The 24,418-nt window shown below is 39.5% G+C and overlaps 1 protein-coding gene across 2 annotated transcripts in view; it reads right to left on the minus strand.

Moving 5' to 3' along the window:
* TTC29 (tetratricopeptide repeat domain 29) overlaps positions 1–24,418 on the minus strand; it is a 106,233-nt gene that overhangs the window by 33,862 nt on the left and 47,953 nt on the right. The window contains exons 9-11 of one of the 2 annotated variants that reach the window (XM_028744892.2): positions 12,100–12,191; positions 6,170–6,293; positions 2,581–2,812 (exon numbers count right to left, since the gene is read on the minus strand). In XM_028744892.2, the coding sequence (XP_028600725.1) occupies positions 2,581–2,812; positions 6,170–6,293; positions 12,100–12,191 (448 nt within the window). Of the gene's footprint in view, positions 1–2,470; positions 2,813–6,169; positions 6,294–12,099; positions 12,192–24,418 lie in introns of those variants that run through there. The other variant, XM_077934609.1, reaches the window with a different exon arrangement.

Consider the following 24,418-nt stretch of genomic DNA (forward strand, 5'->3'; position numbering starts at 1 on the left):
TGAAGCGAAATCCTGATCAGAAAATAAGAGCAATTAAAACATAGGGGGAAATCGTTAAAAAAGAATTAAGCATTGATAGAATTAAAATTTTACATGCACACATATATACTGTTACACACTGCCCCAATTTCCATGCGGTGCAAAATTCCAGGGGTTCCAGGCACATAACCAGGTTCATGTCTCCTCAGAATGAGAGACAGCAAGACTATGGTGCCTTTATGATATATGGTTGATTTACACATATATACAACCTGGGCTTATGGTGGAGGGACTCACGGCAGGAGGGTCTTGCTTCTCCCAAAGCAGCCGCCTTGGATTCCAGCATAAATCAATCATGGTTCTATCTCCCAACCTGCAGCCTTGTTTCTACCTTCTAGCTCACATAACTCAACTCTCAACTCTCCTCTTTGTCTTTTTAAGGGGAGTTGAGGAAGGAGGGCCAAGTCATTTGTTATCTGGCACAGAGCCACTTCCTTTGTTATCTTAATGGCCCATATTTAGAGGGCCATTACCTCAACAAAAATATTCTATTAAAAATTATAGACAAATAGGTCCAGGGTTTTTGTGCTGAGCACTTAAAAAAATTAATTTTTGCAAAAAAGCACCTGCCTAACTTTATTATTTTTTGATGAGATGATTTCCCCTAAAATTTTGGATAGTTAGTTGCTGTATTTCCCCGCAATGGCCATCCTTACAATTTTGGGTAGTTAAAATGGATTTAGTTGATCTTCCCTATTGTTTTATGGACTATTTGCATGAAAATAACATACATTGCAAAGGTAAGAAGCATGCTAAATTATAGGCAAATAAGTTCACATTTTGTGTGTGTGCTAGGCATCTTTAAATATGACTTCTTTTTTATTTAGGGGGGGAATGAAAAGGGATCTGCTTTCTTCCCTGTGGTTCTGTGGGCAATGGTTTTGTTATAAAAACAACATGCATCTCAGAGGAGCCCCTGGGAAAGTAACCTGCAAAATTTCAGAAGAATGGTGCAAAGGCTTGTGCTTTGCTCACTTTCTGAGACTTTAGGTGTGAGCTAAGTGCAAAACTAATTTGAGAGGAGTTTATGTGGGAACAGGTGGCAATGAGGCTGAAGGAGCTGAATATTCAGCATTTTCTGAGCAAGCACCACTAGCAGAACTAGAAAAGAGCACAGAACAAACATTAACAAGGGAATACATCACTTCAACATCCCTAGGAGAGATTGGATTGGAAAGCCTTCATAAAACAATTCCCTTCAAATTAGAAGCTAGACTTGTCAGTCACTAAAGGGCTCTCCCTCCTACTTTCCCTTACCCTGGTGTTTCCTTTATAGGGCAGGGGAGAAATGTTTGTTTTGGCAGACACATTCTCTACAGCCGTTTAAAACAGTCAGATCTCTGCAGCACCCCAAATCAGTCCAGTACAGCTTAGACAAACTGTGTCTGAAGCAACCTGCTGTGGTTCACGATTCCTCCAAATCTCATTCCTGCTTCTGCTATGTGTATGCCTTTGAGTGGAAAATGAAGAAGTGTCAGCAGTGCTTTGTGCGACACCCAAATTCAGTGCTCCTACAGCTCTTGTGCTCTACGCTCAGTGCTGGCCTTTGCCTCAGTTGTGCTCCCCTAAATCTGCCTCTGAATGAACTGTTTAGATGCAGGATGTGAATAACTAAATACTTCTATACATTATCCTAAAAGGACCCTTTGGCCACTACAGAGTCATCTATAACGATAGGGCCTTGCAGATTCCAGCCAACAAGGTAAAATAAGAGGGCAGACCCCTTTTTCATCCTTATAATATACTATGGAAATGACTGTGGTGAAGGCTACTATATGCACTCCCACACATATGCATACAAAGAGTTTTAGAGTTCTTTACCACTGCACATTTTCCACTGTATATTTCCAGCACTTACATAAAAGCCATTTCATAGCCCTGCTTCCATATCAAAGAGATAAATATCTAAGGGTTCTATCCAACCTTCTGCAAGCTGCAGTGGGAGTTGGGAATTGCTTCAAACTAGGCAGAGGAATTTGTGTGTCAGATTTCAGGCAATTTCATGCTCCCACCCGCCACCTGCACATTCTGCAATGATTGGTAGGCCCTTACTACCCCCTGGAAAGGCTTTTTGGGGCAGAGAGAGATGCAGGCAGAGGAGAGAAAGGAAGAGAGACATTGCATAGGCTTGTCTTCTGCTCCCTGCACTGCTGGTTGCAACTGCTACAGTTTAACTGAGATTCACATGAGAAATAATACACTGCTGTTACATTCCTGTGAGAATGTGGCCTGGTTAATGTATCAAGAAAAGAAATCATTTTACCAATGTTTTCTAAGCTTGAAATTGTGATAACTTCAAAAGCAATGTCAGTGAGCTTCTAGCAAAGATATCCATTGGACTTGATTGTCTGTGTTTGTATATAGACCTATTTAATAATTTTTTAAAAAAAATCTCATGCAAACGCAAGTCTTACCTCCACCCAGGACAAAGTTAGTCCAATAGGATTAAACTCAGCAAGTAATTTAATAAAACTATACAAGAAAAATGACTTAACCATAAGGACAATGCAGCACTAATGCGTTTCATAACTACTGTCTTACCAACTGGAAAAGGGTCAGTGAACATGTCACTTCGGTTCTCCTTCCAGGCCACCAGGTACTTGATGTTGGCGTAATCTGCAGCTTCTGTATGACTGTTATATTTCAGCATCATGTTGTGAGCTTTCCCAATGCCACAATATACCTTTGTCTCGTTCACTAGAGCCCAGTCCGAAAGAGAATTTGCTGTAGCAAATGCCTGATCAAAATACTCGCAGGCCTTGGAGTAGTTACCCTAATAAAAGAAAAGACAGGTACGTCCCAGTTTTCAAATACTCCAGCATTTCTTATTTCCCCCACTTGCAGCCTTTAAGAGGTTGCAGTTTGTTGCATACTGAACCAACAAAGTGGCAAATTGTCATAGATACCCTTGGATTTACAGCTTTACATTATTGACTCCATTTTGTACCATTTAAAATGGAAAGAACATTAAATAGCAGACCAATATTGGAAGTACTGTAACTAAAAGGATAATTATCCTCCTGTGATGACCTTCCTCGTCTGATGAAAAACGGGGAGGGAAAATGCTATTGACTCTATGCTTTACCTTTTGCAAAAGCAGGAGTCCTATTCTCCCAATACAAGCAAGGAACATGGAGGAGGCACTTAAATCTATGGTTTGGATCATCAGGATTGCTAGAACCCTGAATTACTGCCACTGTCACTTTCCCCCATAATCCTACTCTCCACAGTAAAATGTTCCACTACGACCTTTAAGATCAGCTGGGAAGGCTCCCTTAAACATACTCAATATATAGCAAATATGTACCAAGTCAGGACTGCAAGGTTACGCAGAGATGGTTGTTCCCTAGTGGTCTGGACTTTTCTTCCCCTCTTGAGACTTGTCTACACCTAAGTCTGTACAGTGTATATCTTCTGGAAGCAGTGCCTGATAGTCAAACCTTTTTGTGGCCAGGGACAGGAGTAGAATAATTAGAATATGGTTACCAGCTCCAAGTCATTGACATGCAATAGATTATAAGCCAAAACAAACAAACAAACAAACAAAATGCCCGCAAATAAAAGTGTGCCATAAAGGTATACTTCAAATCTAGAAAGACAATAATAATGAAGCAGTTCTCTTCTTCTGTACTACAGGCAGAATGGGCATGCTAAATGGATAAGCACTTCCATGTTAGGTGAAAAATCATATAAACATTAAATAAGATACTCAGGTCCTTATTCAACCCTGAAATTCAACCCCACGTTTTGTTTAGAAAATAGCCTGAGGATGTACGAAACAGTATATATGCAGTTAGGTGTGGCTGAATTCACTTTATCAAGCATTTATCTGGGGTGTCGTGATGACAGTGCTAGACAAGGACTGGCGAGATCATGATTCACATCACTACACAGCTAAAAAGGTTACTAGGTGACCTTAGGCCACTCATACACTCTCTGCTTAGCTTACCTCACAGGGTGTGGGGTGAAATAAATATGTGCACTGCCCTGAGTTCCTTGGAGGAAGATTGAAAACAAAAGGAAGAGTGGAACAAATAAAACTATTTTTGTAATAGCCTTCCACTTTTAATCTAAGTTTATAAAAAGTAATATTAATATAGCACACGTCTATGCCACCCTTCAACCAAATAGTTCTCAAACACAGTTAATCTACGTAGAGCAAAATACAAACAACAAAAGCTACTCCCAATAATTGGGTAATTCTCTAAAATGATGTGGGTTGTGCAGCTGGGGGCTGCAGCAAGAGGGACAACTGGCAGAAATTAGGGAGGATCCTATGCATCCAGTCATTAATCTGTAACACATTCATAAAAGTTACTTACTGCATACACCGAAACATTAAAGCACATGTGTGGAACTAATTCATAGTTATTACTAAATAGATATTCCTGTGGCTATGGACTGTCTAGGCTTCTCCATGTTACTTGTTCATGTGAGATACACAAGCATAATGAAAAAAGTTAGTTGATAGGAATTAATGTTCTAACTCTCCTAGTTTTTCTTTTTTAAAATTGTGCATGTCCAATTGGGCAGTTGGGCAGGGCTTTTTTTCAGCCAGAACGCACCAGAACTGAGTTCCAACACCTCTTTGGTGTGTTCCAGTACCTCTTTGTAGCGTACTGGCAGCTGTATAGCAGCACGGCACCCAGAGCTGTGTGCCAGAGGCTTCAGGCTTCATGCCACTCATGGCTTTATGTCTGTAGTGTGTCGGAGTTGATGTAATATGGATGCAGCAATGCCGGCAATGGGGCGATCCGGCAGAGAAGTGTTCCCCCCAAAAAACTGGTCCCCCCCCGCTCCACGTCTTTGGCTCCCCCTAAAGAAAAAAGCTCAACAACTTTGGGGTGTCTGTCAAAAAAAGGTGGGAGTTCCTGCACCTCTTTTCCTAGATTAAATGCACTGATGTTGGGGCAGATCTTCATATCCTAAAGAATCTGAAATCTCAGTGAAGGAGTTGAGTCAAATCAAACTTGAATGAAAAGCATTAGAACATGAGCTATTCTCTGAAAAACTCTTTTGAACAGGTATTAAATGATAACTTAAAGTGGTACTGTATTTCAGCTCCCGATTCCGAAAAAGGGCTTGATTAAACAAACCAATGAACAGAAAACCTGACATTGTGTAGACTTTGGCACCAATCAAAGTGAATGATGAGCACCTAAGATTCACATCTGACACCACCCAGGATTCCGTATTTTACCCTCTTCAAAAGCTGGGAAGCAGTAAGCAGCACAGATGCCTGTCATTTTAAGGCTGCAGTTTACTGTAATAGCCTAGTGCAGAAATCAGCTTTCCTGCTCACTGAAGAATGGAATCACATTGGGGGAGTTTCAGTCACAGCTGAAGCTGCATCAGAATAGAACAATAAGATTAAATGTTTGACTTGCTAGCTACGGTTCAGATGTCCAGCCAGTTTCTGAAAGATATGCACTGTTACCATACAACCAGGATAATGCCATCTTTTGTTGGTATGCAGGCCAGTACCTCTGTACTATTCAATAAATTGCTAGACTGCAAAGTTTTGGATGTTAACTACCTAAGTCAACCGCAGCTCTTCCAAATGTGTACTGTGTATTTGCAGCTATGTTAGACTGTGCATCAAGTCATCATCTGAAAGTGAAAAATGCTAAAATCACTGGGAAGAATTCAACATTATGCTAAGGGGATCATTTCATCAGGGCAAACATTTTGGTTTACCAGATGGAATGACCCCCAACCCCACCCTGAGATTTGTTGTGCAAGTAGAAATCCTTTTGCAGGGCTTCTGCTGATGGGACTCATTAGTTGAATCCCACCCATTTCATTTTAGGGCTATCTAAAGCAAGTACTCCCAAGATTTGCTACTGTTGGGATATGGCACAAAAATAGCTAGGAAATATTATCTTCAGCAATGTTTCATTCTTTTATGCATGCATTAAAGTATTTATGACCCACACTTTCATACAAGCACATAAGGAATTCCAAGTTATATTGAAGTCATCAAAAGCATCCATAACAAACATCAATAAAAATAAACAAACCAACCATGTCGCAACTGCACATATATACTTATATTTAAGAATCAGATCATATGAATCCACTGACGATGTTATCCTTAATCTAGGATAGAACTTCTCAAACTAATACTTACTTTTTGGTTGTAAATATTTCCAAGGAATGTACATGCATCCACTAGACTTGGGCCAAGATTAACTTTGTTGGTAATAACCATAAACTTTTCCATGTACTTAATAGCTTCCTCCACTTCTCCCAGACTAAGAAACAAAACAACAAATAAACATTTAATGAGGAAATTCATCAAAGGAGCAAATTCATCATACCATGACTGATAATAGTTGAAGCTCTGCTCAGTAATCAGTGCATTGAAATTTGTAAGGCAAAAATTTGTAGCTTGAAATTATTAGTGTTGTTTGTGGAAGAATTGTAGGCCACAGCAGCTACATCACAGTTTGAAGGCTGGAGCTCATAAACACCATGGCCTCCTTCAAGATGTAATTGCTGCTCTTTATCTGGGTAAGCCAAGGGTTGCTGGAGTCATACTACCTACCACATCTGCAGTAGATTGCAGGTGTTACCTCTAATTCCCAATTCAATATACACAACCTGAGGTCATTGCCAAATCTAAGCTGAATATTGGCAAATGTACATTGATAAGACATTTGCACATTTTTTAATAAAGCAAGCTATATTAACAACAAAGCAGCTCCACACCGCCATTACAACACACAGCCAGATGCTACAGTTTGTTTGTGGGTGAAACATCACACAGTTCCTCTTTCTGAGTCTGTGTCATAGCTGGTGACCTTAATATTAGCTGTGAACCTGAGTGTCTAATGTGGCAGTGCAGAAAACTAAATGTCACGCCACCAGTGAGCCAGAACCTCCAGTCCTAATATAGAAATGTGTAGAAACTAAAGTTTATAGGTAATGACAAAGGGAATTGTTCTCTTATTGTTTTAAAGAAGACGCTTCAAGTTAATTTTATGCAGCAAAAGACTGAGCTTTAAGGAATAAAAATATACCAACATAGTATGATATCTATGTACCAAAATATGAAGGGTGGTGTTCTCTAACCTCACATATGAACCATAGAAATAGAAGAAAAATATCTACAAAATGGTAACAATGCCATGATGCCTCCACATGATTAAGTGGATCTAAATTGTAACAAACTGATAAAGTGCTTAACAGTGAAATCCTACATGTGTCTACTCATGTCTAATTGAGCCTTAGGACTACAGTCCAAAATTTCCATGGGGTTAAAAATGGTCTAACATTTAACATTTTTTCATCCATAGAAAGTGTTTATTTTATTACAATCAGGAGAAGGCGGCAAGCAAACACTCCTGGAATGTAAAATGTATTGCAAACATTTGCCATATGTCAAAAGGTTTCTAAAGTTTAAAATCAAAGTCACATTTTGATGGCTATTTTTCTTTCAAAGGGGAGAGAATCAAACATTTCCACCCAGAAGAACTGAACTGATTTATATAAGTTAAAGGACAAGGTTAAAATGTTAGACAAATATTAATTCCAGTTTTTCTAGTTTTCTATATGCAGTGCACAGGTGCAACTTGAACAGCATATTATATGGTATAATCATTAAATTCATTCAACCAGACCTTAGAGAGTTAAAAACATATATTCTGAGGAAAAGTACTCCTTGGTCCAAAGAATGAGAATGAAACTGTGCAGAATATTTGTGTATCAAGGTGATTCCAGTTTCCAACTGGGAAAACAGGACTGTTAACACCCACATCCCCTGACAACTGTCCAATTATGTATATCACACTTGGCCTACTGTTTGCAGTAGAAGTAATCAATAAAGGATGTGGTTGAGTGAACATAGATTTTGGTTGAACCAATGCATGAAATCTTAATCATTTACTCAGAGTGAAGAAATCAAATAGAGCAGAGATGAAACAGCCACTGAGGGTTTTGTTGATTGTGCCACCACGTTTGTGGGTTAGAAGCTGAAAGTAATAAGTCAAATGGAATCAGTGACAGGAGAAAATGTAAAAAGGTTTTCTTAATGTAATGAATTAATAGAAATGTTTTTGATGTATTTTTGATCTTTTTTGATATAGCGTTACATGAACCTATATTCCATTTGCAAAAAATAAATACCATTTACCTAAAGAAAGAAGAATTAATTTGTTCTATAATCAAAAGGCAATATGCCAACACAAAGCTTTATTTATGCCATGAGAATAAAACTCTGCTACAAGATTAAAACAGGATTGAAACAGGTCTGCTAAATGATTATGCAGGGAGCAAACCCTAAACAAGCATTACTATCAGATTAACATCTGTTGAGTTGAACTAAACTTTTCTTAATTATTTCATTTCATTTATATATCTTATTCATACAGAATGTGCATCTTGAAGCTTCAGCAGACAGAAGCGGCTATTTGTTATCTATAAGTCTTGTTTTCCAGATAGAGCTAGAAATTTCAGTGGAATTTCATCAGATTAGTAAATAGTGCCTTCCACTTTCTCACACATGCCTTCTCTGATACTGGTACAATCTGATGCTTTACAAATTACATTTACTCCTTGGTAACAGAAAACATCACACTATGTGATAGAAGCTACAAACACTGGGGGTAAAAAACAGTTTTTTTAAAAAAATTATGAAGAGTATGTTTAGGCTCTGTTAGAAAATACAGTCCATACCTCTGCAATGGATGAATGTTCCCTAGGAAGGTTTCATGTGTTGATTCCTACAGATCATTGAACTTACATTTACATGAGGACTGTGATTTATGTTAGAAGGAGGATAAGGCATCTTGATGAAGAATTAATTATTCCCAAATTACGGAAACAGTTATTAAATAATCTGAGACCTGATGATTCTAATGAAGAAGCATTTCACTTCCTGAAGCTTTCAACTCTTCAATACTTCTTCGTGAATGATCAAACTATTTAGGGGTGGATGTGACCTCCTTTCTTAGGTAAAGGTAAAGGTAAAGGGACCCCTGACCATTAGGTCCAGTCGCGGCTGTCTCTGGGGTTGCGGCACTCATCTCACTTTATTGGCCGAGGGAGCCAGCGTACAGCTTCTGGGTCATGTGGCCAGCATGACTAAGCCACTTCTGGCAAACCAGAGCAGTGCACGGAAATGCAGTTTACCTTCCCACCGGAGCAGTACCTATTTATCTACTTGCACTTTGATGTGCTTTCAAACTGCTAGGTTGGCAGGAGCTGGGACCGAGCAATGGGAGCTCACCCCGTTGCAGGGATTCGAACTGCCGACCTTCTGATTGGCAAGTCCTAGGCTCTGTGGTTTAACCCACAGCGCCATCCTATCTCCTTTTCTTAAAGGTGTTCAAAAGAACATTATAAATCACTTACCTGAGAGTCTCAGGCACAATATCCTATGTCTTGGCTCAACAGTTTGGGCTAGAAAACCATAGATTCCTGTGCATAGTTCAGTGTTTCTCAAACCTTTTGGATCCCTTCCTGAGGGCATTTAGCCTCAAGCGCTGAAATGCCTCAGACCTGCCCCCCCCAATATAATATAGCATGGGGTCACCTTTGCCAAAGATGCCAGCTACCTTTGTATGGGATCAGGAAGTCATATTAGAACGTGGAACTAGGAAACTGCCAGGTATGCTATGCATATGCTATCAACAAACAATGTGGCCATCAAGGAGAAATAAAAGTCACTAGCCAAATTATGGCAAGTTGGTATGATCTCAATGAATGCCATCCATTTCCTGTCTGCACACAGTTTTTTCCATTTTTTCACTGGAACCAAGTGCACAGATCTAAGTAGTAGGTAGTAGGTATAATCCTCCTAGTACTGTGCTGTATCTTCTTCACTTATTTAAATGGGGTTCGAACAGGGCTCTCCTATAAATAATTTTGAGCTGAATCAAGACTGTACAGAATCAGCAGTTGCTAGCAAACACACAATTATATTAGCAGGGAAGCAGGCGATCATTCAAAGTAATATCTTTTAGCAAAAATACCTAGCCCGTCAGTACATATCAATAGTAAATAACAGGAATTCCTAAACTTTGTGCCATGAAAGGACTTTAAGTAAGCAATTAAACCTTAATTAATAATTACAGGATCTTGGGAACTGTACATGCTCACTCCCAAAGGAGTCTGCTGCATCACTGTTATGATGAGACTTGCATTCTTCTAAGTCTCTTTTGGAAAGTTGGCAATACTGCCGCATCTCTGCACTGGATAGAAATTAATAATTCAGTTATTCCCAGCGTAGAGATCCAGGTGAATTGCCACTCATAGGTGGAGGCTTCCCACTGCAACTCTGCAGAAAGCACTCCCGAAATATGAAACACAGGTTGTGTAAACTCTGCTGAAGGTGAGTAATTTCTCTTACACACTTTAAAAGTAAATCTGTCCAGGTGCCAAATGTGCCTCAGCTATTTAAAAGCATGGAAACACCAGTGTATATTAATCTGAAAACAAGATGATTGTAGTTTTCTGTTCAAATTTCAAAAAACTACTTGTCATTAAAGAACATTATTTCTGTTTTCAAGAGCACTCAAAGATCAGACTTTTGCAACTCATCTCAGGCTATGATCTCTGCCAGATGGTCCCTTAACAATTTCAATAAAAAGAAAAGGATGCTTACTATAACAACACTATCTGCCTGCCATATACTCATATCACCTGCTTTCACAACCTCCAGAAGCAAAAGGACAGACAGGCTATCAGTAGTAGTCTTAGTCTTTGGAAAATAGTGAGGGAAGAAATCAGCAATCTTTGTAAGTGGTCATGTAGTTACAGCCACACGCATACAAATATGTAGCTTGTTCTTCAGCCTCTGAATTCCATTATAATGTAAATCTTATTACATATTTCTTGCTGCTCAGAGTAGTCCTAAATGTAAAATTAGTGTTGGTGGGGAAAGGATTGATCAAAGTACCCTAGCATTGCCATTATTGATTTGATGATGGAGCTCCAGTGACAATGAAGGAAATCTTGGAAGCATGTTCAAAAATCTATTTAGGTTTGTTTGCTTAAGTGTGTTGATATGCATCTCAATATCTTCCAAGAAAGGAAAAATAAGGGCATTTTGGCCAGCAACACATTAAACAATCTGTTTTTGGAAGAACCTCAACTTTTCTGCATCTGAGATTCAGGACATTCAGGTTGAAAAATTGCAGTATCTATAGTGATTATTGTAATTTTGTACATTGCCCTGAAAACATGCTGAAAAGTAGTACATAATTTTAAAAACAAAAAATTAATAAAATAGCCTGCTCTGAACACTAATTGTTAATGAACCATGGAGCTCCAATACATACACTTAGTTCTTCACAACCAAAAGCATCTCCATGCATTTTAATGGAAGGAGTTGATCTCCCCATGCGTTCCTTTGCATCTGTAGTTTGCGTCCTTTTACGGAAACAAATGGGGACTTCTGTGCATACATGACCTCTGTAAGCACGTTAGAGAATATGTTCAACTCTGTGCTGGGATGACTGCACAGGATTCACTGACAAAAACATTAGTTTGTATCAATGATTTCCCACTAAGTTCCAGGTCTTTCAATTTCCCTCCATAATCCACATTTTCATGGCATATAATAATAATTTGGGATGATAGAAATTGAATTGTATTCACTAGAAATTTTACTCATGTTCTAAAAGCTGGAAAAAGTGAGGTAGATCTAGATAAATAAATAAAAACTTCTAAAGAAGAATTCTGGAAAGGTTACACGGTGGCATGCCTATTGAAGCATGTTATAATTTTCTGTGCTTTCTGCTTTTTAGCCTGTAAGATATGACAGGATGTTTGTTTTCAGCCGTGCCTTACCCTTTCTGAAAGGCAAAAATAAACAACGCAACTTTCAATCCTGTTTAATACCCTCAAGTAAGATTATCGTGCAGAAAGAAAGGCTTTGATGCCTGATAAGGTATCTTAATTTAAGTAACTCCGAACTGAAAAGCCATATGTGGAAAAGCAGGCCATTGCTTAAAATTTAAGCAGCCAGTAATGGGAAGCAACAGACAGCCAACAATTTAAGTTTTTCACAGCTGAATGAATTTACAGTGACAGTAAGACAAGGAGGCACTAACCTACCTTACCAGGACCTGAGCTATAGCTTGATATGCTCTCCCTAAACCAGCGAAATCTCCCAGTAGTTTGGATATTTCCAGATAAGTATTTAGCTTCTGTGAGACAAAAAAGAAGATATAAACACTATTAGCAATTTATGCTTTGAAACCTTTTGTCCACATTGCGGGACAAAAATGGACAGCATTTATGTGAAAGCATTTGCATAAGGGATTTTTGTATAATTGTTTCACATCTCTGTAAACATTACGCATGCACACAAACTGTCTGATTTAATGAAAACGTATCACTGTTCTAGCCTAATAAGAAGCTAAATACATGAATTTCAGTTAACAAAGCAATTTATACAATTTACCAGTTGTGCATACATGCTTGGCAATTATGAGATAACATCCTTAAATTCCATTAGCTGTACCCAGATTTGGCATCAATCATTCAAATGCACCATCTCCTTGTAATAGTTACTATGTATTTGTTTGGTTTATAATAGTACAGAGGAATCCGTTATAATAGATTGTATAGAATTTAAAAGGGTAAACTTGAAAACAAGCTGCTGTATACAAATTTATTGTATGTGCTTCTAATAATCTTTGCACAAAAGTGATTTGTTAATATTCATTTGGAATGTAGTCTATTAATGTGACCTCTTCTGTAAACAAAGGATTACAGCTGCCACAGTGAAACATATGAACTTAATTTAATTTAAACACTCACATAATCTGTATTGCATAATTTCTTTTCCAATTTTTTCAATGAGTCGCAGGAAAGCATGTATATATAATGAAATCTCATTCTTCCCTCCCTCCCTCTTAGTACCTTGACCCAATCTATTACACACATGAGGACACAAGAACTCTCCAAAGACTATCTATGGAAATCCTTTTTGCACATTTTCAAGAAAGGATTAGTGAATGTCATTTACGAGGTTTAATGGGGGGATGGGAAGTGAACAGGAAATCTATGCAAACCATGCTGGACAGATCTATGCAAACCATAAGGCTTCACTGATGTTCAGATGTACCTTAAGTGGAGCACATGCAGCCCAGTCAAAATGAACCTTAACTAGTACACATCATAGGGCAATCTTTTCTAAGGGTTGGCTAAACTGGATCTCATCCACGTGAGCTAGAATACTTCACCTTTGCAGTGCTGACAGCCTGGAATGTGTCAGCTGCTACTATTTAAAAGACTGCAATACTGCACTGGGAAGCTTGTAAGGGGATGTGGTCATGTCTAAAGTATTGAATAAAGTGTTGGATAAAGTAGAGGTAAAGATCTAACTTCTGTGACCAGAGCATCACATAACTCTAGAAGCAGTTTATTGAACAAATTCTCTGTTTTCTTGCAGTCTTTCACAGTTCATAATGTGGTTCATAATGAAATTTCTGCCACTTTCGTATTGAACTGCCACAACCTTGCTTCCTTGCTATCCAGCAAACAGCTTAAGTGTGGCCATGTTAGAATCCTGTTCCTCTTTTTGGAATATCTATATTATATTCAATAAAACACTTCTACATAGGTAGCAGCATCTTTCTCGTTCTTTACATATAGGAGATTTCTTCCCTGTGCCCTATAGTTAGTGTGGATTGGACCTATGGATAATGCAGGGCATCAGAAGGAAAAGGGATAATGCTAAAATATAGATACATATAAAGCCAATCCTAACATTCTGAAAAGTTTCTTCCTTAACACTGCAAAGGAGTGTGGCTTGGATCAAGAGCCAGTCATATTTAGAGAAGACTCTAATCTAAGTCCTACTGATTTCAGTGAATCATCTCCAAGTATGACCAATGTCTGGATCTAATCTTATGTATTAAAAATGAATTTAATTTATTTCAGAATTTAGCTTTTAACCTTAATTATATTAGCAAACAATACATATTACAAATACTACTAATTTTTAACCTTAATTATCTTAGCAAACAATACATATTACAAATACTACTAATTTCAGCTCTGGGTAACAAGCATTTCTCTAGGTTTGTACAATGTCTTTAAAATAAACATATATAGTATGTATAATATTTACACATATCATATATGTATAAGATATACTAATATACATTATTATATAATAAACATTATATAATGATGAAAATGTGGGCACATTCCACATTTGTCTATTCCCCCCTATCCTGGCATAGAGAAGCTATGTTTCACAAGGCTTAATAATGGTATGTTGGATAGAAATACACATTCCAATGCATAGGCATAAACCACTGCCTGTAGCAAAAGCAATTCTAGAGTGGAAATATGTTAGCAGTATCAAGAAGTCACAGCAAATGTTGAAACAGAGCATTCCAGCTGAATGAAATAAAACAAAGTAAAAAAAACCCAACTCCCGATGTACAGACAGGAGTGGTATAAAATGAGGTCTGAAATAATCTGTTTTAGAAGAAATGTTTGGAATACTCAAACCCAGCAGTAGGCTTAAATTATATTTATGTTGTCTTAGCATTAAATATGTATTTCCAAAGGTCAGACTTCAAGATGGAGGTCAGCTTCAACCCAACATTTGAGCTGTGGGCATTGTCTTACAGCAGAGAAGGGAAACACTCTTCCTTACCACTATCCATAAATCTGTCTTCATCATCCTTGACCATTCTAGTGTATTTTATAAGAGCCCGTGTACAAATCTGCCAAGCTCGACTACATATTTTTTTCTAATGTGCTATTTGTCTTCTGCTTCAAAGTATCTCTTGCTGAAGTCTTCATGACTACTACAATTATTTTGGTTACCCTAAAACATCATTTCCATCTTTCTCATTCAATTGCTTTCATTCCTCAACATAACATTGCAACCCCCTCATCTCTTGCATTTCAAACTTCTTGTTACTGGGTACTTTATAGACATTACTCCAGGCAACATTTCCCGCCACTGTCAAGTATCTGTAGATATATAAAATATACTACTATGTTGAATACCTAGATATACCCAGTGCTTACATTTCACACAATTGTATATCTACCAATGCACAATAATGTATCTTTCTGCTTTCAAATATTAGAATATTTGATTTGTTCTCCACATTCATTCTCCCTCCAATTTTCACAGAATTATGTAATAATACAAGAACAAACTTTTATGTTACGAAGTACCCTAATATTAGTTTGATATTAGGAAACTAAAAGCCAGTTCAAGAGTTATACTTAGAAGCATTCCATAGGAAAATTAGAATTTTTCCAGGAAAATTGAGGATGAAATGAATGAGAGGAAGTAGATTTCACTGATGGGGGTGAAGTGGTACCAGAAGGCAAAAATTGGTTGCTGAGTTGCATTGCTTCTTTATAGAAAGGGATGGGGAGGTTGTCTGGGAATAAGGAATGTTTGGGTAGTGATTTTGTGGGAGTCTGGGAAATATTTTAGGGGAAGAATTCTAATATAGCAATTGGAAGAGTTTGGGGCATGGCAAGGGGAATAAAGACAGGAAATCTCTCAAAGAAAAAAAAGAGAAATGATGGGGCTTGAAAGCACAAGGTAGTGGAAGGGGAGAGATAGGGTCTGGCCAGCTGATGGGCTTGCTGGAGAGGAAGTGGTGTTAATACCTGTCCTTCTACTGTGATGCTGGGTTTTGGTGTGTTGGAAGTCAGAGCTGTTACGATATGGATGCAAAGTGGTAGCTTACGATATGGATGCAAAGTGGTAGCTTGAAAGCAAAACATAATGGGAATGTTGGGACTGTCCGTGGGAAACAGAGGGACAGTCAATTCACAGTGCGAAGCACCGGAATTAGCTCAGAGTGTAATATGAGCTCTTCCTTTTGCTCTTGTACAGGAAGTACAAACTTGACTGCTGGATTTGAAGAGAGCAGTCATGTTTTTTGTAACGCTGCAAAGACAGAAATAAAGGCATGTAAATACATTTTCTGTCTATCTCTTTCCCCTGCCAGGGGGGGGCAGGAAAGAGGGGTGTGTGTTCTTCTCACGCTGAGAAGGATCGCCTATTGCGACCTAGCCTGGATCTTGCTGGGGAATGCAGACAGGGAGGTCAACAGGAGATCAAGCCGGGTGCCTGGGAGAGTTGCCAGTTTCTCCTGATAAAGGCTTGATTCCCGACATCAGCACCCCTTCAGCAACAAAAGGAATGGAGGGGGGAATCCACAGGAAAGTTTCTAGGCAGAGGGGTGAGGTTTCCTTGGTTTCTGAAAGATTCCTAGATATTATGGTGAAAGGCACCACCTCTTATGCTTGAGTTAGGCTAGAAAATTACCAAAGATGACAGTGAATGGGTGTAAAAAGCAAAATGATGTCAGCCAGGAAGAGTTTGTCTAAATACATGTTTGCAAAATTGTTTCTAGATTCTGCTGTCCAGGTAAAATGGGAAAAAGAGATTAACATCTTTGGGGCACTTCTGGCAAGAGCTCCTCAGGCTATTGAAACTTCTTGATTAGTAAATGTGAGGGTTGTGGGGAGGAAGGCGTAATATTTGGGTGGCCACATCTTGGTTTAACGCTCCTATGAACCTGGTGCTCTTTTGCTTGGTTCCAAATTTACAAATGATGAGGGAGGAATGGCAGAGGTTACTGTGTAAGGCGACAGTGAATTTACCATCTCTCTTGCAGCTCACCTTGTTTGGAGCAAGCTTGGCTTTCTGTAATGGAGTCTGCCTTGAAGCTTCTCCAGGTCAAAACTGAAACTTCTTTTTGAGGTGCTGGCTATCATGGCAAAAGCTGGATATCTTTAGGGGTGCTTCAAAACACTTGCTAGATAATTTTAGTATCAGATCAAGCTGTGGCTAACCAAACATAGAATCAAAAGCTTCCAAACTCCTTCTCCTAGCTATATAGGAGGAGAAGAGAAGGTGGAAAGTTTGCTTTGGCTCATTCCTGCTTGTGTACATTGTACTATGCTCTTAGCAGGACACGTGAACATGGATATTGTGTTTCTCATGTTCTTCAGTCATCGTGTCTACATCTATTCTTATTGTCATAACTGGCTATAACTTTCTTCAATAAGTAGCAGAAATGAATAGGCTACATAATATGGCACCTAAAATGAACTACGGGCACTTCTGAACTATATTTTTTGTTTCTTTTATCACCTTTACTGCACTGATTCTCTGATTATTTTTATGTATCAGCATGTACATTAATACTGATAAACTCTAAGCTATTTCAACAACATATACAGTATTTATCTTTGTAGTAATTGCTTACAAATTCCAGTAACTTTGTATATTAGATTAATACGGATAGCTCAGAATCTACTTAAATTCAAATCTTGAATAACACGGGCTTCATTTCTTTAAACAAAATTAAAGCTTAGCATAATTTCCCCCTTAGAAACCGGAACCTAATATTTTCAAGCCAGCAAATGTGGTGAATATTTAAGTACAAATGCTGTGACAGTCTGAAGAGGCTTCGTCTGTTATCCTGCAGAGGTGATATAAGAGGCAAAAGCAATTTATGTATGCTTTCTGTCCTGACAGCTGTGACAATGGCTCAAAATGCTAGGCCTGCCAAGAGCTTTTATCAAGTATGTTATAACAACTAGTAATAAGTGTAAATAATAAATGCTAAGATCTTATGGGAAACAGTGGCAACAGTAAACAGTTTTTGGTGCTTGCTGATGGGGAATCTGCTGGTCTTGGAATTCCCTGGCTTCCCAGTAGAGTTTTGGCCTGACAATAAACAACAGTTTAATACTTTATCTAATCCCAGCCAGGAGGTGAATTCAGCAGCAAGCTTTTGCAGATGTTCACATCCAATAATCTATCCATAATTGATGAAACAGGGAGGTCAGATGTAATGGCTGCTACTACTCCAGCAACAAATAAATGGTTATTGACAAAACAAGCCAGTGTGGCGCTGAGTACTGAGCAGTGACAAGCCTGAAAACAGTGCAGAGACGGAAGCAGGGATGAGGCTACCATCCTTCACCTTGAGGATTCTTCAATATGATGGGCAGCATAAGGGCCACCAAGACACACACACACCAGCAGATGGAGAGGATTTCTGAAAGGGGGAGATTCTTCAAAGACAGCGAAGAAAACAATGAGCTAGATGCAAGGTGCCTGAAGATTCGGGTAAGTAAAAATGCATGCTCTTCTACAGCAGCACTGGGATCCTGATGTCTGAATTGCTTTTATCACACTAATATGCCTACACTTATATACCTTGCTGTCAGGATGATGTTGCTTTGTTGATACCATGGTGTGTGTTTTAATTGGTGGGAATATAAACATAAGCTTTGGACTACTGAAGCCAATCAGCAATTGAAGGTTTCACAGATATTTGCTGATTGACTTCAATACTCTGAAATTAATGTTGTCATTTCCAGCAGTGAATATCCATAAAATAATAACATACCAGTTTTTCCCTAAGATAAGGGAATAAAACAATACAGGCAGAAGCATTTCTAAGTAAAAAAAAACCCCATGATTTGGATAATCACTTTCTTTTTTCAAAACTACTGACGTTGAAGGAAAAGTTCTCAATCAATGAAAGCTTGCATTTGCAAAGGTTAAGTCCACAGAATTGCAAGAAATTCACTGTACTATTGACTGAATAAAAAATTAGACCTTTACATGCAAATAAAAACTGAAATCTTGGGCACATTTAAATGATAAAATACAATACTTTTATGATGTTTAGTAGCTGATATCATAGTGTATAAAACAGTGGAGAGCAGTAGCATTATTGCTACATGCAATCATAAAAAGATTTCAGACAATAATAGTTTAAATGTTGATATTACTACACTCACAGTATGGAATGGCCAGTTTATTTATTTTACTGTTTACTATCAACATTTCTGATTAGAACTGAAATTATGAAATACATGTCTGCTTAAAATAAAGTGACAGAATGAGCTGGCTTAACTAATACTTCCGGTTTTATTGTGAAAGGGATGCCCAACTATAATGCATAAGTAAAATTTATACATATTTAAAAGTTGAGATCAGATGAACTCCAGCAGAATAGAATGAGGAAACACTCCCACTTTTTGAACATAAACATAATTTGAGCTCAATTATTTCCAAAATTTTATTAAATGATTTAAATTTATCTGCTTTTAAAAGTCACTGACAAAGTGTTTGCAAGCAAAGTGAGAATATGAAACAAATCTATTTAATTTTACATTGGTACACATTATATATCAGCCATGTAAATAAGCCGACAAAAGTTACTAGCCTGCATTTTTTCTACAATCCTGTTAAGCGGTTAGCAGACTGCATTTTCACACTAGTCATGGAGGAAATGACTTTCCTTCCTCCATGGTTAGCATGGAAAGTATGTAGATCAGCAGAAGAGGGAGAGAGTTATCTGACCCTCCTCAATCAGCTGGGTCACTCTATTGTGATGTTAGCTGTATAAGCACAAGGCCAGTAGGTGGCGCTGTGCAAGGAGGCTAGAGATTGCAAGTAGGAAAGTAAAGCTAGTTGTGTTTTTCCACTCCCAACATGGTATCCTGGCTCTCTCTTAACCCTACTTTGTGTAGGCAGGGGGATGGCAAATTGCTATATTTAAGTTGGTTCTATATCATGTATTATATTTTCTCTACATGAAGAACAGCCATGCAGGGTGGAAAAAACATGTATGTCATAGGGCAGAGAGCTGCGGATAGAGATCAAGAGAAAGTTGGCAGTGGAAACAGATAGTAAATTCCTGTGCATCATTTGAAGCTACTGGTAGCCCTCTAGCACTTGATTCCTCCCTCCCCTAGTAAGGCTTTTTAAGGCAATTAATTTGGCAGGACGGAAGGGCAAAGCAAGAGAAAGCTAGCATATCTATAATGGAAAGCAAGGAGAGGGTTAATAATATAATAAACTATCTTATTAATGTTTATATACTGTCCTTGCTCCCACAGGGCTGAGGGCAGTACACAACAGTATAAAAATACTACCATTTACACTACAGTGGTACCCCGCAAGACGAACGCCTCGCAAGACGGAAAACCCGCTAGACGAAAGGGTTTTCTGTTTTGGAGGCGCTTCGCAAAACGAATTTCCCTATGGGCTTGCTTCGCAGCGCGTCTTCCCCACTGTCCTCGGACCTCCTCCCGCCGCCCGGCTTCGGAAGGAAGCTCCGAAGCCGGGCGGCGGGGCGGGAACGCCTTCTCCCGCCGCCCGGCTTCCGAACGAAGCTCCGAAGCCGGGCGGCGGGGCGGGAATGCCTCCTCCCGCCGCCCGGCTTCCGAACGAAGCTCCGAAGCCGGGCGGCGGGGCGGGAACGCCTTCTCCTGCCGCCCGGCTTCCGAACGAAGCTCCGAAGCCGGGCGGCGGGGCGGGAACGCCTCCTCCCGCCGCCCGGCTTCTGAACGAAGCTCCGAAGCCGGGCGGTGGGCGGGGACGCCTTCTCCCGCCGCCCGGCTTCGGAACGATGCTCCGAAGCCGGGCGGCGGGCGGGGACACCTTCTCCCGCCGCCCGGCTTCGGATGGCTTTCCTGAAGACTTGGAGTGGGAGGAGGGTTTTCCTTCCCACCGCCAACATTCAGAATGCTGTTCTGAATGTTGGCGGTGGGGAGGAAAAACCCTCCTCCCACGCAAGCCCCGGGAACAGAGGGAAAGCGCTGCGCGCCTTCCCCTCTGTTCCCGTACCTGTCCTGAAGGCTTGCGGTGGGGAGAAAAGCCCTTCTCCGCACTGCCAGCCTGGCAAGCGGTTTCCCTAGGAACGCATTAATTGATTTTCAATGCATTCCTATGGGAAACCGTGCTTCGCAAGACGAAAAACTTGCAAGAAGAAAAAACTTGCGGAACGAATTAATTTTGTCTTGCGAGGCACCACTGTACTTAAAACACCTAAAATTGAAAAACTAAAAACATTGTCATACCATAACAAACCCAATATCAGCAGTGAAGGATCCCAAAAGCCCACGTTTTCCTCCTAATAAATAAAGGTCTTTTTGGTAGTCATGGGCTGTGAACCTTTTAAAAAGAAAGTTGCATAGCATCTACAGCTTGTTTTATAATCACAGGATGTACACAAGTGGACCTAGATGGGCAGGTGAGGCAGGGAGAACAAGAGGGTTGCTTGAATCAGCCTGTGTATGAATTTTAATTGTACAACTAGCTCATTTGGAATGCAGTGGTAAATAAATATTACAAGGCAGAAATTCAACAGATACAGCTTTTCAGATCACCTGCTCACATACACAGCTATCTTTATTTGTCTGATGCATCTGAAAGGAACAATACTCTACCTTCAAAGCCGCACATAACGAACATCAAATCAGAGAGTCAAGTCAGTTTTCTGAATGACTTGCTAGCAATGCAAAAAACACTTTGTTCATCTAAGGTGTACATCTACTACATGTTTTACAAAGCTCCTTGTTACCAGGTGTAATCATCCAAATGGCATCAGACAACTGCAGGTCATTCTAACAAAATTCAGATTATAATTGCGTCATAAAAAGGTAAAGGGACCCCTGACCATTAGGTCCAGTCATGGCCGACTCTGGGGTTGTGGCACTCATCTCGCTTTATTGGCCAAGGGAGCTGGCGTACAGCTTCTGGGTCATGTGGCCAGCATGACTAAGCCGCTTCTGGCGAACCAGAGCAGCGCACAGAAATGCCGTTTACCTTCCCGCCAGAGCGGTACCTATTTATCTACTTGCACTTTCAAACTGCTAGGTTGGCAGGAGCAGGGACCGAGCAACAGGATCTCACCCCGTTGCGGGGATTCGAACCGTCGACCTTTTGATCGGCAAGTCCTAGGCTCTGTGGTTTAACCCACAGTGCCACCAGTGTCTAACCAAAGTATTTTAAAGCATGCAAATGAGTTTAGCTTCTATCAGAAGCAACTTTGGTGGTTTTATATACTGTAAAGTACAGTAGACAATCAGGGAGGTCAGAGTTGTAAAAGAGTGGCCATCTTCATTCTTTCAATGCATGCCTCTCTCAGGAGAATCATTTCTAATGTGTGCTAGTGATTACGGTAACTGAAATCAGCGTGGGGAAGGTGGAGAGAAAGTGGCACAAATGAGAACAAGCTTGAACTTTACTGATTACCATTTTAATGCCAACTTACAACAGCCACCTTGGTGATAAACAGCTAGGGGGACAACCCCAGCAAGAGCGACAGAATAAGGCCAGCTCTGGTGACAAATATCTGTTCCCTTTGGACTTTCTGTGGTCAAAAGGAAATGTAGTATAAAGTGAGAAGTGCATGTAAGGAAGAGGAGTTTGTAGATTTAAGAGCAGAAAATCTTAAGTATTAAGGGGGGAGCCATATGGGGTATCTGTGCTCCCCAAAATATATGAATTGAGCCACACTGTTACCAGATAAACTGCCACATTCTGCATTAGCTGAAGTTTTTGAGTCATCTTCCAAGGCATTGAGCGCATTATTCCTGACGTGTACCCAAGCGGCTATCCTGGCTGCAGGGCTGATAGCTGATCATATTTTCCTAGTGCATTATAGACCCCTGTCTCTGAAACCCACTTCTAATACAAATTGACCTAGTGCCAACCAGCTGGGGAGGCAGACCTCAGAACACCAGGATCCACTACCCTCTTGTGACGAAGAGAGAGACTATAATCTTTTCGAATTCCAGTCATTCCTAAATGCCATTAGGCCCTATATTTCAACTTGCTCCAAACACCCAAGCCTATTTCTATTCATATTTGAGTAAAGTATGCTTTAATATATGTGCTTAATGGACAACAGGTTTTGATGAAGGTGACTGTAGCCCATCACCCATGTGCTGTGGCCTGACCAGTGTTTAACCACTTCCTTGTTCTTGAGGTTCCAGACAAGCAGTGGAAACAGGAGAAGAACAGAGGAAGATACCTGTTGGATCACACCAAAAGCTTATATAGTCTGGCATCCAGTTCTCACAGTGGCAAGCCAGATGCATAACACAAGAGCAACAGCGCTCTTCCTACTTGTGTTCCCTGGCAACTATTATTCAGAGGCACACCCCCTCCTGTGACAGAGATGGCTTAAATTGCATTTGTTAAAGTATCCACTTAAAGTCAGTTTTGCTGTAATGAATACATATCATTCCATCATTAAGCACCTCAAGGGAGAAAATCCAGTTCCATTCTTTAGACAAGGTGGGCACATAATTGTACTTAAATCAGGCAATATAATAGTGTCGCCTTTTAAAACTCATGTTTCAGGTGGATTACCTCGAACCTTTGTTTTCTGTGCTGTTTGCATTGTGGAAGGAGAGTAACAGCAAAATGGCAAAAGGAACCGACGACAGGCAGCAATTGGAGGCAACAGCACCTGAAAAAAGCTGTGCCTTTTAGATTCTCCCAGAAGGAGTCTGCTTGAGGTGGCCCACAGAACAAAGGGATAAAGAAGATGAAAACTCTGATGCAAAGCAGGAAAATAACTGTTGAGACCCCTGAGTGTATACCTGAATAGTCCCATGCTGTGTGGCAAGACCCTTTTAGCATGCTACAGAAGCTGGTGATGAACTACACATTACCATGTGGCAAACTGGCTTCCAGCAGTATTGTCTGCATGTTACAAGTAATGATAACCAGTAGTCCTCTGGGAGCAGAATGCAATGATTTCATCTCTGTAAGCATCTGAGCTCCCCTTGGATAAAGGGACCATTAAACTGAGAACAGAAGGGTAAATTTTAAGCCAATGATTTCTAATTGGATAGTAAAGCTCACATGTGCTCAATGGAATTGAAAACAGCAGATATTTTACCACTGTATATATATTGATCACTGTTGAGGATTAAAGGCTTCTATAAAACATTTTTCATTCCTCACTGTGCACTTTTTCTTAGTAAGAATTGCACTTTATTTTTATGATTCTGTAAATTTCTTCTGTGGGGATATTATAATTAAATGGCATACCACATTTAGTATTACATATATTATATAACATGTGTAGTATTACATATAACATGTGTGACATGACTAATAATAATAATAATAATAATAATAATAGGGACTAACTTTGACTTTAACTTCCTCTGTATTATAATTCTGGTTATTACACTGTTTACAGCAAAAAGTATTCTAACTAGAAATACTAGCTATTTTAATCAAAGTTTGTATGTTCAATGTATTCTACTGAAAAAGGAGTGTCAAACTGCTAATCCCATGAAGTGAAAAACTAGACTATGGTAACCTTTAAGCAACAGCAATGTTCTTTTGGGTTCACCAAAGCTTCTCAAGTTTGATTTTGACCCTAACAATGTGGGAAATCCTGCTTCTGTTTTGAAAAAAGTATGCTTGACACCTGGGGAAAATGTTCAAATAGATTTTTAGCTCTATCTGTTTCTGTGAATGCTTGTTTTCATTTATTTATCCTAATTCAGCTTTATGGCCATCAGGAAAACTGTATTAAAACAGCAGGAAGGAAAGTTTATAAGCTGCTACAGTGGTGCCTCGCAAGACGAAATTAATCTGTTCCGCGAG

This window comes from Podarcis muralis, chromosome 9, assembly GCF_964188315.1.
Source record: "Podarcis muralis chromosome 9, rPodMur119.hap1.1, whole genome shotgun sequence".
Taxonomy (NCBI): Eukaryota; Metazoa; Chordata; class Lepidosauria; order Squamata; family Lacertidae; genus Podarcis; species Podarcis muralis.